The sequence below is a fragment of the Acinonyx jubatus genome, chromosome A2 (assembly GCF_027475565.1).
Source record: "Acinonyx jubatus isolate Ajub_Pintada_27869175 chromosome A2, VMU_Ajub_asm_v1.0, whole genome shotgun sequence".
Taxonomy (NCBI): Eukaryota; Metazoa; Chordata; class Mammalia; order Carnivora; family Felidae; genus Acinonyx; species Acinonyx jubatus.
The window spans coordinates 81,865,823-81,878,566 of record NC_069383.1 but is presented as its reverse complement, the minus strand read 5'-3'; the positions used below and the strand labels follow the sequence as shown (position 1 = coordinate 81,878,566).

At 31.9% G+C, this 12,744-nt stretch overlaps 1 protein-coding gene across 8 annotated transcripts in view; it reads right to left on the bottom strand.

The window, feature by feature from the left end:
• HGF (hepatocyte growth factor) overlaps positions 1-12,744 on the bottom strand; it is an 80,819-nt gene that overhangs the window by 25,155 nt on the left and 42,920 nt on the right. For all 8 annotated transcript variants that reach the window (XR_008296885.1, XM_027071752.2, XM_015072997.3 and 5 more), the window contains 2 exons: positions 10,765-10,892; positions 2,013-2,115 (listed from right to left, as the gene is read on the bottom strand). Coding sequence is in view for 7 of the 8 variants with exons in the window: in XM_027071752.2 (XP_026927553.1) it covers positions 2,013-2,115; positions 10,765-10,892 (231 nt within the window). In the remaining variant the exon portion in view is untranslated. The remainder of the gene's footprint in view (positions 1-2,012; positions 2,116-10,764; positions 10,893-12,744) is intronic.

The window sequence follows — 12,744 nt, the reverse complement described above, 5'->3', positions numbered from 1 at the left end:
GAGGTTGGAACACCTGGCTCTTTCCAGAGTCAGTTTTCAAAACCACCATTCTGTACTATGTCCTTACTCAGTTGTAGGTTATTCTTAAACCAAAATGGTAACATGCAACTTATCATTCATCAAGTTCCTTCAAATTGTTTTCAAATGACTTTTAACTATTTCTGAAGGTCAACCCAAACTCAGTGAATTAAGAGTTATAATCATGAATTCCCTAAATAAACACTTCCAGTGGTATGCTGGTAATGTTTAAAAGGGCACTCTGAGATGTATATGAAGTCTTTATTTGTTGTCCTTGCTGATTACTGCAGTGTAAATTCTTCCATCATAAAAACGTCAAGTTCCCAATGTGAAACCTCTGAAGGCAGAATTGGTACACTTGTCTGTCACAAGTCCATAAAAGGTAGGTCCACCCCACCATATTTCTAAAAATGCCTTCAAAAATATCAGTGTTGAAATATAGCATTTAATCTTAATCACACTAATTCTCTCTTAAAATTCTGTAATGAATCTCTTTAATAAGATAAAATCCAAAGTTTTTTTAAGTTTATTTATTTATTTGAGAGAGATGGAGAGAGAGGAGAGAGAACATGAGTGGGGGAGGGGCAGAGAGAGAAGAGAAGAGAGAGAATCTCAAGCAGGCTTTATGCTATCAGCACAGAGCCCAGCATGGGGCTTGATCCCACAAACCATGAGATGATGACCTGTGTTGAAACCAAGAGTTAGAAACTTAACTGACTGAGCCACCCGGGTACCCCCAAGTCCAAAGTTTTTAACACACCTTACAAGGCAATATATGGTCTTGCTACTGGAGAATTTCTTGTCTGTGGATATTGACCAACCTTACCAAAATTATTTCTGATTTTCAACACTTCAATCTTTGGGCTTTGGGACAAGCTATTCTTTCTGCCTGAGGTACTCTCCTCCTACACTTCCTTTGACCAACTCCTAGTTAACATATATGTCCCAATTAATGTCCCTTTTTCTAGGAAGCCTTCCAGAGTGTGAAATGCATGAGGCTAGAATTCTGCTTATGTTTGAAATCCCAAAGCTACGGTGCCCAGTACAGTAGCTACTAGCCACATGGGGCTACTGAAGAATTGGTATGTGGCTAGTCCAAATTGAGAGATGCTTTAATTGTAAATATATACCAGATCTTGAAGCTGTAATATGAAAAACATGTAAAAGGTCTCATTGACAATTTTTCTATTGAATACATATGGAAAGGAAAAGGCTTTGGATACATTGGATTAGTAACATGTATTATATAAAATACTTTTGCCTGTTTATTTTTACTTCCTTAAATGTGACTGTTAGTGCAGATTACATGTGTGAAATGCATATTTATGTTAGAGAACACTGCTTTAGAATTGTCTGTACTGGTTTGTGAAGTATATTAAATGAAACCATGTCATCCACTAGTGAGTACATTTTCAAAGAGAATAAAGTTATAATTAAAATAGGACTAGAGGCCAAATAACAACCTCTCCGAGCCCTTACATCCTTATTCACACATATAGAAATATCTTCCACATAGGATTGTGGTGGCCAAATACGATCAAATGACACTAACTTTTTTCCTTTTATTCATAGTACGTATATTCTGAGATATTTGTTAAAAATCAGTTTTATGTCGCAACCATGTCTCAGATTTGCCACTTAATTATACAGTCTTATCAAGTCATACAGTTGCTTCCCAATATAACTGTATCATCCTTAAAAGTGGAGCCAAAACTTATGCCCACTTTTTGTTAACATTTCCCATGGCACCTACCACAGAACAGAACACATAGTAAATGTCCAATAAAAAATGTGCTAGATTGAATTACTTATCTAAAGGTTTGTTACATGGAGGGAAAATGCTAAATTGAGTTGCACAGAATGACAAATCTAAAGCTTTTATTACCTTAATATAATGTATAAAAGACTAGAAAGAAATAGCAATGTGCGTATCTGAATATACTATCTGCTGTTATCACTACATATTATATATTGAAAGAAAGAAATTTACACACCTGTGTAAGTCTTCCATGTTCTTCTCCCACATTGAACATGTTAGTCCAGATCGTGTTTTGGATAAATTGCCCATATAATTTTTGCCATTCCCACGATAACAATCTAAACATAAAATATATGGAAGGAAGTCTAATGAATACAAGGAAGTATAGAACAAAAACATTTTTTACAAGCATGAAAGACAACATAAAAGTTAACACACTCTGAAATCAGTATAAGTCAAAGATACTCCTATATTTCAGATTAAAGTATCTTTATTTTCAACCAAAGTTTTCTTCCTCGAAATAAGGGTTTATATATCACACTACAAACTTAAAACAATCAAAGAAAAAACTAAATGAGTGGCCCATAGGGACACTAAATAAATGAGAATTTTTACAATGGTATATTTATTTCTCAACATTTTCTTCTGAAAAAATTTGCTTCACAGGAAAGTCACAAGAATGATATAATGAACACTCATATACCCGTCACATTTGTTGTGTTTTGAATTTTGTCTTCCTGAGAAAACATTCTGAGTCACTCAAGCCAGCTGTTTTGCAAATGCTCTTTAATTCCATTTTGTCTGATTATTTTCTCATGATTAAAATCAAGATAAAGGCAGGATTATGGCAAAGATGATATTTTGTCCTTTTCACAGCAGTTTATCATGTGATGTGACATATTTTATCATGTTCCATTATTGGTAGTGAGTTTGATAATTTGGTTAACTGATGTAAAGGAAAATTTGGGGGACCTTTCAGATTGAATCAGCATCTTATTGCCAAACAAATGTTCATAAATGGCTTGGCCTACTTTGGTTGCTTTTGCATGAATCAGTGATTACTATGCTGGTTTTAAAATAATTATTTTAGGGGCGCCTGGGTGGTGCAGTCGGTTAAGCGTCTGACTTCAGCCAGGTCACGATCTCGCGGTCCGTGAGTTCGAGCCCCGCGTCAGGCTCTGGGCTGATGGCTCAGAGCCTGGAGCCTGTTTCCAATTCTGTGTCTCCCTCTCTCTCTGCCCCTCCCCAGTTCATGCTCTGTCTCTCTCTGTCCCAAAAAAAATAAATAAACGTTGATAAAATAATTATTTTACAATTTCCTGCATTTCTTTATTTATTATCATTTTTTCTGTAAATGAGAATGTTTTCTTCTCCCCACTACGTCTATTTAAGTATTCAACTACTCCCATTAGTAGCAATAAAATGTCTGTAGTAGAAGTGGTAATATACACATAGACTTATGCGTCCTCTTTTTACTCAACATGATGATCTATTCCCGTTGCTGATTTTGATACTCAGAATTGTTTCAAAGTTGATTGATGGAAGCCATTTTAAGCTGGTTTTATGTCTTTTAATGTGTCCCATATGGTTGTATTTTTCACTTTTTTTCAATTGAATAATTTGTGTTTTATTAAACATTGATAGAAATGTCAATATTCCTAATTTTTAAATATCACAAAAAGGAAGTCATGGTCTTCCAAACACATGAATTGCAGTTCTATATTTGAAAAGAAACACTTTCCTTATTTTAAAATAATAACACATTTTCAAAGTGACTATCTATTAAACATTCCTGATTTTTATATGAATGAGCACTATAGATTTGACTATAAAATGTTATCTACAAATATACATCAATATTAAGACTATTTGTTTTAAATTTGGTAAACCATAGTCTATTGTCACTGGCTTTAAATATGCTTTGTATAATATAATAAATAGGTATAAATCCTAATAACAATTTTACATAAACAATTTAATAATATGTTCAGGAATCAGTTAACATAATGAAAAAGAAATATAATAAGCATATTCAAAAGCCATGTTTTCATATCCATGGATCACATTTTGCAGTAGCACTATAAGGAATTTGGGCTTAAATATAAAAACTAAAATAGGATAGGATTTGATACAGATAATATCATAGTCATTCCAATACACAATAAAATTGCTCTCAGCATAAATTTGTAAAATCTCATTCTTGCACATATGCAGAATATACGAGTGAATTCATTTTCCTCTGACAGTGCTTCCCTCCCCCCCATCCCCCCCATGTTAGGAAAGTTTAAGTCTTTAGCTGTTAGGTAGTAAATTCTTTAGATAGACTTTTACTGAAGAAAACAATTGTGCAATACAGTATGCTAGTACTATTTTTTATACATTTTGAATTTTTGCACATACGCTTTCTGTGTCAGAGGAAGAGATGCTCCTAACCACCATCACCCTTTTATTTGAATACAGGCTATGGGACTTTTTATTTTAGAATAGATTTGACTTACAGGAAAGTTGTAACTTTGTACAGAGACTTCTCATATACCAGACAGTTTTCCCTACTTTTAATATATTACATCAGTATGATAGATTTGTCTTAAATATTAAGCCATACTGATGCATTAACTGGAAACCATATTTTGTTTAAATATTTTTAGTTAACCTAATATCCTCTTTTGTATTCTAGGATTCCACATGATACCACATTATGTTGAGGTTTCATGTTTTCTGAGGTTCTTCTAAATATGACAGTTTTTCAGGCTTTCTTCTTTGATGACTTTGTCAGTTTTAAGGAAAATAGGTCAAGTATTTTGTAAACTGTCCATTTATTGGGTTTGTCTGATGTTTTCCTCATGGTTAGATAATGGTTATAGGTTTTTGAGAGGAAGACATGAATTTTTTATAACTTCTTAACTTGCTGGTGAAATATATTCCAGCCTCACCTTATACTCTCTTTGTCCCGGGCCTCCTAACATCATCAATTTCTCTAAGGAACTCTTGTTTATTATGGGGATGGAAAGTAAGTAGAAGACAAGAAATCGGTGCCTAATGTGCTTATTTATATTTGGTGCCATCATTTCTAGTTCCTTTTATTTGATAGAGCTAGGTAGTGTGTGTGTGTGTGTGTGTGTGTGTGTGTGTGTGTGTGTGTGTGTCTAACTTCAGTCTAATACCACAGTTCTTCCTTCCATCCATTCCATTAGTGTGAGAAACCTCATTCCAGGTAACATTATGTTTGCCCATTTTCTCAATTCTACAATGTACACGAAATAATTTCAAAACTATGTCCCAATACTAACAAAAACTTACACTTTAAAGTTCAAAATCTATTTATAGTTATTTAGCCCTAAATATATCCCAGTGAGGCCATATACAGCCAGAAAATCATGTCCAGAAGTTAACTTAGTCTTTCTTCCTTCTCTGTAGTATTGGTATCTATTTTATATAGAGGGAGGCATATTGTTTTTGTTCCTCTTGAGGTCACTTTTTGAATATTGAAAACGCTAACATTGCTTAATGGTTAAAACTATATGAAAATATATCTCAGAGAATTGTCATTTTTCCCTTTCCCTTTGCATCATTGTATTTCTACCCACGACCTACCATTACCAACGAACCCAATCTCATTAACATCTTGTTATGACTCCTGTATAATTCCTTCACTTTTTTTGGCAAAACTAATCAAATATATATTTGTAATATAAATATACAGATTATTTTTATGTATATTCTATATATGTATTATTACATCCCATTTTTATTGCTAGTAGTACGTCTCTTTATTTATTACTAACAGAGTACCAAATATGTACTTTAGTGCTTTGCTTTTTTTAATTATCAATATATCTGAAAATCACTTCATATAGCTCACAGAAAATTTTATTATTCTTTTTGCAAATTTATAATATTTCATTGTGTGACTTTGCCAAAGTACATTTGAGTTGTTTTGCTATTACAGAAAATGCTGCAGTAAAAAACTCATGCATATGTTTTTGCACATTGTTGGAGCTGTACATTCAAACAGTACATTGTTGAGCCGAAAAGTGAATGCATATGTAATCTTAATTATTATAAAATTATGTTCGATGGGTTTTACCATTTTGAACTCCTAAGAGCAATGTATGAGAGTTCCTTTCCCCAAAAGGAAATGGATAACCAGCTTAGCAAAAAGATAGTGTTGTCAAGCTTTTGAATTCTTACAAATTATATGTGAGAAATACAAGTCTCATAATGTGAGAAATTTCAATATTTATGTTTATTTTTGTATTTGAATTTAAGCATAATTTCCTTGTGTTTGAAGGGAATTTATATATATTTATATATATATACAAACAAAATACATAAAGTTATAAAGTTAAATATATATATAACTTTACATATATATATAACTTTATGTATTTTGTAAAACATATATATATATAGCTTTACGTATTTTGTTCATTACTTAACTTTTTTGATCCTTTACACTGGTTTCAGAATTTTTATATATGAAAAATATTTCCTCTTTACCTATAATATGCATTTCAACACTTACTTCCAAATTTGTCTTTTGTCTTTTGAATTTAATATGGGTGTGTGTGTGTGTGTGTGTGTGTGTGTGTGTGTGTGTGCGCGCTTTGCCATGGTAGGTTTTCAATGTAGTTTATCATATTTTTCTTTTATTGCCTCTATATTTTGAGTGTTAATTAAAAATCATTTCACCATATATAGGTTAAAAAGGGATTCTTCCAAGTTTACTTCTAGTATCTATATGGTTTCCTTTTTCACATTCAGATCTCTTATATATTTGGAGTTTATTTTGGAGTTTATTTTGGTGTAAGGCATGGATTTAATTTTATCATTTTTCCAAATTATTACCTTATTGATCCATTATTATATTTTAAAAGTTCATTTTTTACTCAGTTATGTATAGTCACATTTATAATATCATAAATCTCTCTAAGGAGTCTATTTCTCATTTCTGTGTTTTGTTCCAATTGCGAATTTATTCATTGTACTAGAACTACAGTCTTAATTACCAGCTCTTTATAAAATGTTTTAATATGTATAAAGTTAATTATCTCTAATCACCCTTATTTTTCAAGATTTTCCATAGTATACTTATGTATACTTATCTTTACTCTACCAAGAGAACTGCAGAATCAGTTTGTTGGTGTCAGAAAAAGACATTGATCTATTTATTAATATCACATTAAATTTGTACATTAGCTTAGGTAGAATTGATGTATTCATGATGTTGTGTTCTCATATCAAGAACAAGGGATGTTTTTCCATGTTTAAAGTACACCTTTGTGGCTTTGAGTAGTGATTTGAAAATTTTATTACACAGATTTTACACATTTCTTTCTAAATTTATTCCTAAGTTTCCATCAGCTTTATTACTATTATAGATATAGTTTTCCCTTTAATTAAATCTTCAAACTCATATATGAATGCTACTTTAGTGATTTTTTATTATTGACTTTAATTTTCTAAGTATATTACTATTTATATCATTTGCATAAATAAAGATCAATATGATCTTTTATTTATATGGAATAACATCTCCAATACAGTGTTAAAGAGGAATATGTTAACTTATCTTAACTTGTACTTACAATGTTACATAGTAAAGAAAATATTATACATTCTTGTTTTCTTTTTTACCTTCATAAGAATGTCTCTAATGTTTCCTCATCAATTGTATACTACATATATCCCCATTAACTATATAATATATACTTATATATGTGTTTGTGTCTATACGTGTTTGTGTATGTGAGGATGTCTATGTGTATATGTTAAAATGTGAATATATATTTTAAAGAAGGCTCTGTCTCAGCTTCTCTCTCTCTTTGTATATATATGGATATACAGATATGTGTGTAGAGTGTGTGTATATTCCAGAAAATCTCATTTGAATGTTTTTATGAGAAAGGAGTAAATTTTGTAACAGAAATTTTAAAATTTATTTACATTTATTATATGATTGCTTTTATTAGGTCTGAGATGAATTATGTTATTGGATTTCTAAAACTAAATCATTTTTGTCCTTAGACTAAACTCCACTCAATCATTAGGTTTTATATTTAAGTCACTTTATTGGGCGTTTACTCAAATTTCATTTAAAATTTCTATATTCACAAATGACATAAGTTTATTTTTTTTGCTACCTTCATCATGTTTAGATATTAATATTAATATTATATTAATAGATATTAATATTATAATTAATATCTAGATATTAATATTATAATTTCAACATTCCTGGTGGAAGTTTCACATATAATTTATTGTGCTTTACTGTATTTGTTAATCTACATAGGAAGTTATGTGGCCTGTGAATGCACCTAGGCACAGTATATTTTTGATAGGATGGTTCATTAATACATTTCTATATTTCTTCCCTAAGAATAGGTCTAATTCTTGGACTAATTGAACTGACCAGGGTCAATTCGTAATTTGAATTTTCTTAGTAAATTATCCATTTTTTTTTTGCCAAGTTTCTTACATGAGGTTATATAAAATAGTCTCATGTTTTCTAATTTTCCTGTTTCAATGCTTATTTCCCCTTTGATAATTATTATTTTATATTTTTGCCTTTTTTTCTTATATTTTGTCTTCTTTTTTTCACTAGCTGGTGACTATTTTGTTAATTTTTTTCAAAGAACCATTATTTTGCTTTATTCATTAGTTCTAGACCTTATTAATGTTTGCTCTAACTTGGTTATATTCTTTTTACTGCTTTTGGTTTATTTTTCCCCCAACTCTTAAGTTTGAAATTTCATTTACTTGTCTTCATTATTTATGATATTGATATAAGTACTTAAAGCTATGAATTGCATCCTGTTTACTGCTTATAGTGTGTGTTATATAATCTAATAAGATGTGTTTGAAAAGCATTTTTGAAGAAAGTCTGTAATTTCAGTTTTTAGTTTTCAATAGAGTTATTCAATATTTAATTGGAAGAGCATTTGATTATATGCTAATTCAGATGTTCAATATTTAGGAAAATCTTTTCTAATAACAGCCTGTACGTGTTTGTATTTTCTGTTACATGGAAAACATAACAACATCCTTCTGTGTGTGTTTATGTGCATGCATGCACACATATCACATATTTAACAATGCCAATGATTAGCTTGGCAGTATCATATAATGGCATAACCATTATAATTTCACAGCTCTATGTTGAATTGGCTTAACAGTGTCTCTTAAGTAGGAGTTGGTTTTTAACTTGCCCTACAGAGCTTAACACAATGTTGCACTTATCAGGTATAATATATTGTTAAAAATAATATATTTTTTAAAGTAATGAAAGATCATTTCAAGGAAGGTTATATTCAATCCCAGCTGTGCTATTTGAGAATTTAGGCAAGCTATCTGAATTCATAAAACTGAAACTAATTTCTTCATCTATTAATTTGTAGATTTATTAGATAAGCAACATCATCAGCTTAACTTTTAGAATCTAAAATTCTCTATTTATTACTTGACCCTTTGGTAAGTGATATATATGGATATAAAAGCAGTTTAACATACATAAGAAGCCTTTTAAACAATTGTTTTCATTTGCCTCTATCTCAAATTAGCAGTGCTTGTTTACATGAACAAGACAGGGACAAAGAATATCCAGCTGGTACTAAACCTCACTTAAACACTGGTTTCAACTTTATTTCCAAATGACCTTTGAAATCTGCCAAAGAACAGTGAAATTGACTGAAAAGAGACTCAACCCCTCCTCCCTCTATAACTTTTCAGAATTGTTCATAAAAAAAAATGACACTGCAGAAAAAGTTAAAGGATGGGAGATGTATAGGACAATAAATCTATGAGATGAACTTTAAATTTGGCTTGGGATGATTTAGGACTGACCATGATTAAATTTATGGGAAAGAATATGATTGCTTAAAAATCATAACCCTGAATTCATTATGTACTAGTAAATGCCCAGATTTCAACATTATTATTAATCTTTGACAAATGATTTCTTTTTTAAACCTAAATCATTTTAACTTTTCTGTACTACTGCTTCCTGAAATAATTATCTTCAATGGCATCTATGTTTACAAGTCAGTGGTGGTTTATCCCAAACCCCATTGCTACACATCATCTCCACTGCTAACACCCAGGTCCATATCGCTCTCCTCTTTTTACTGAATTACTGAAAACACACAATGGATCCTCCTGTTTTGGCCCTTGTTAGAATCTCTAGCTGTTTTCTGTAATGCAGCCATACTCATTTGTTAAAATTGAAACCAGACAGATCATCTACATCTTTCAGAACCCCACAACAGAGTCCCTTCTCTTTCAGAGTAAAAGTGTAAATCCTTCCAATTCCTACCAGGCATATGTGATTTTAGCCCAACTGTTTTCTAACCACATCCTCTGCTATGGTCTCCCTTGCTTGTTCTGTACCAGCCACAGTGATGTGGTGTTTCTTTCCTTTCCCTTTTCAAGCACTGTCCCATCTCATGGCATTTTCACTTGCGGTTTCCTCTACCTAGAACGCTACATGCGTTTACAGATACATGCACATGGTACATGATGCTCCCTCACCCCTTTGAGGTCCTGCTTAAATGTTCCCTTGATATGTAAGAGCTTCCCATACCATTAAAATCTAATAGGAACACCGTCTCCTCTACCTCTGGGACATTTTTCCCTCTAGCATTTACACAAACGAACTTATCATTCCCACTTCCCTTTTGCTTATTTATTTTCATTGTCTGTTTGCGGGAATTTCCGGAGTCCCATGGAGTGAGAGAATTTTGTTTTGCTCACTAGTATATCCCCAGTGTCTAAAACTGTGCCTGACACTAGTATGCACTCAAATAAACAAATAAAAGTTGAACAAATGAACGTGTAAAAGAAATTCAACTGCAGACTTGGTGATTTTGTTTGCAAACCAGCAAAAAACCAGTGCAACAAGAAGTAGGTCCTCCGCTGTGAAATGTGTTCTCCCTTTAGGCATTAACCCTGAAATTAATCGTGCCCACCCTGAAAATGTCAGCTATTACCTTGTCCACTCGACACATCACATTTTGGAATTTGGGAGCAGTAGCCAACTCGGATGTTTGGATCAGTGGTAAAACACCAGGGTGACTCAGCTCCATCTGGATTTCGGCAAAAATTTTCTCGTAGGTCCCTATTGAGAATAAGCGCGTTAATGCAAATTGCCTGAGTTCTTACAAACGGGGAAACAAGCGCTATTACATTTCTAGAATCCCCGAATGCATGCATGTTTATAAACAGAGTTCTAAGTTTTAGATTTAGGAGAGTTATAACAATTTAGAATTCAGTATACACAACTGACACCGCCCATATGACTGAAATAAAGGCTGTCAGAGGTCAGTATTCTTTTCATGCCACAGGCCTGGACTTCCATACAAACACTACTGCCTCATGAAAGGGAAAAATAGCACCACCTCATTTTTCTTACTCATTCTCAACGCCTGGACTCTCAACTATTATAATTTGTAAACACTGGCCTACTATTTTTATGTTTTCACGGCCGATATATAATGTAGAAACAACATGTATCTCTCATTTAAAATGAAAGTTCTACCTATCCAAACATTTGACACACACACACACAAAAAAAAACACAATAGCTTTCTTTTTCTTGAATTCTGTATTCCTTTGATTTAATTTGCTGCATACATTTCTTTCCATTCCAGAACGCTGCTTTATTGATTTATAAAAGTGATCTCAAATCTTATAAATCTTATAAATATTTCTGTAAAACATTCTCTTAATTCTATAGAAACCCTAACTGTTGGAGAAATCGTCAGTGTATTGCATAGACATCCTTTATGTTAGCAGTGATTTGATAGACACTTAAAGTGCTTAATCAGGAAAAAGTCTATATTAATATTCCCTATATATAAAAGAATTTTACCTTAATATAAGGTTCACGTAACATAAGACATGTAATTTATGGTTTGCTCTCCCAAGCAAATGCTCTCAAATTTGAAGCAAACATGGGCTTTCTCTTTAGAGACGCCCTGACAAATAATTTAACAAGATTAATATTCAATCTATTGGAAACTGCATTCTTTGTATCACTTAGGTCCAATCAGAAGCACAATTTTAGTAATATTCATGTTCACCATTAGAAACAGAGAAGTTTTTTGTTGTTTTTTTTTTAAGGAAGAAACTTGAGTTCAGTTATAAAACCAAGTTAGTAGGTTATCTAGTCAAAATAGGTCCTGATACAAACTGGGTTATGTAAGATCGTGAGAACAGTGATCACTAACAGCTAAAGCCACTGCATAGCAAGCGATCATAGTTACAACCCTTATTAAAGCCATTAGCCTTCTTATGAAATGATAAAATTATTATGAAGAAAATCTTTTATTTCTTTTAACCAATTTATACTTATATTTTAAAAATTTGTGCCAGCATAAAATATGCGCATTTTTACATAAATTTTACACAAATTTGCTCTTTTAGATGAATAATTGCCTAGTTAAATTCTTTTGAGTATTTGTACATACACAGTTTCTTACTTGAGTATTATCACCAGTCATTAGAAATTAACAAAACATGTGAATGGCATGGACACTGTCTCCTTTGTGCCTCTTAACTAATCTCTTCTCATTCTCTTTGCTTTCTCTACTTTGGTATTCACTTCTGAGGTGTGAAACACATGGGTCAGGAGCAGAGAGAATTGCTCTGAAGTAAATGAGGGAAGCAAACCCACAATGACAAGTAAACATTTGTTATTATAAAATAATGAAAAAAATATTTATGTTTTTACTATCTAAGCAAATACATTAAATTAGCTAAAACAAGCAACGAACCTATAAAATATCTCCTCTCTCCAGTGGATGGGCCAACTCATGCTCATAATTCTCCATCTTGAAATGTTAAGCTCTCTTATTAAAAGCCAATTACATAAAGCCAATATATGTTATTTATAGGTGCTATTTCGGCAAAGCCACTATGAATGGCACGTGTGTTATAAATTTCAAAAGCAATCATTTTATGTTCCTCAT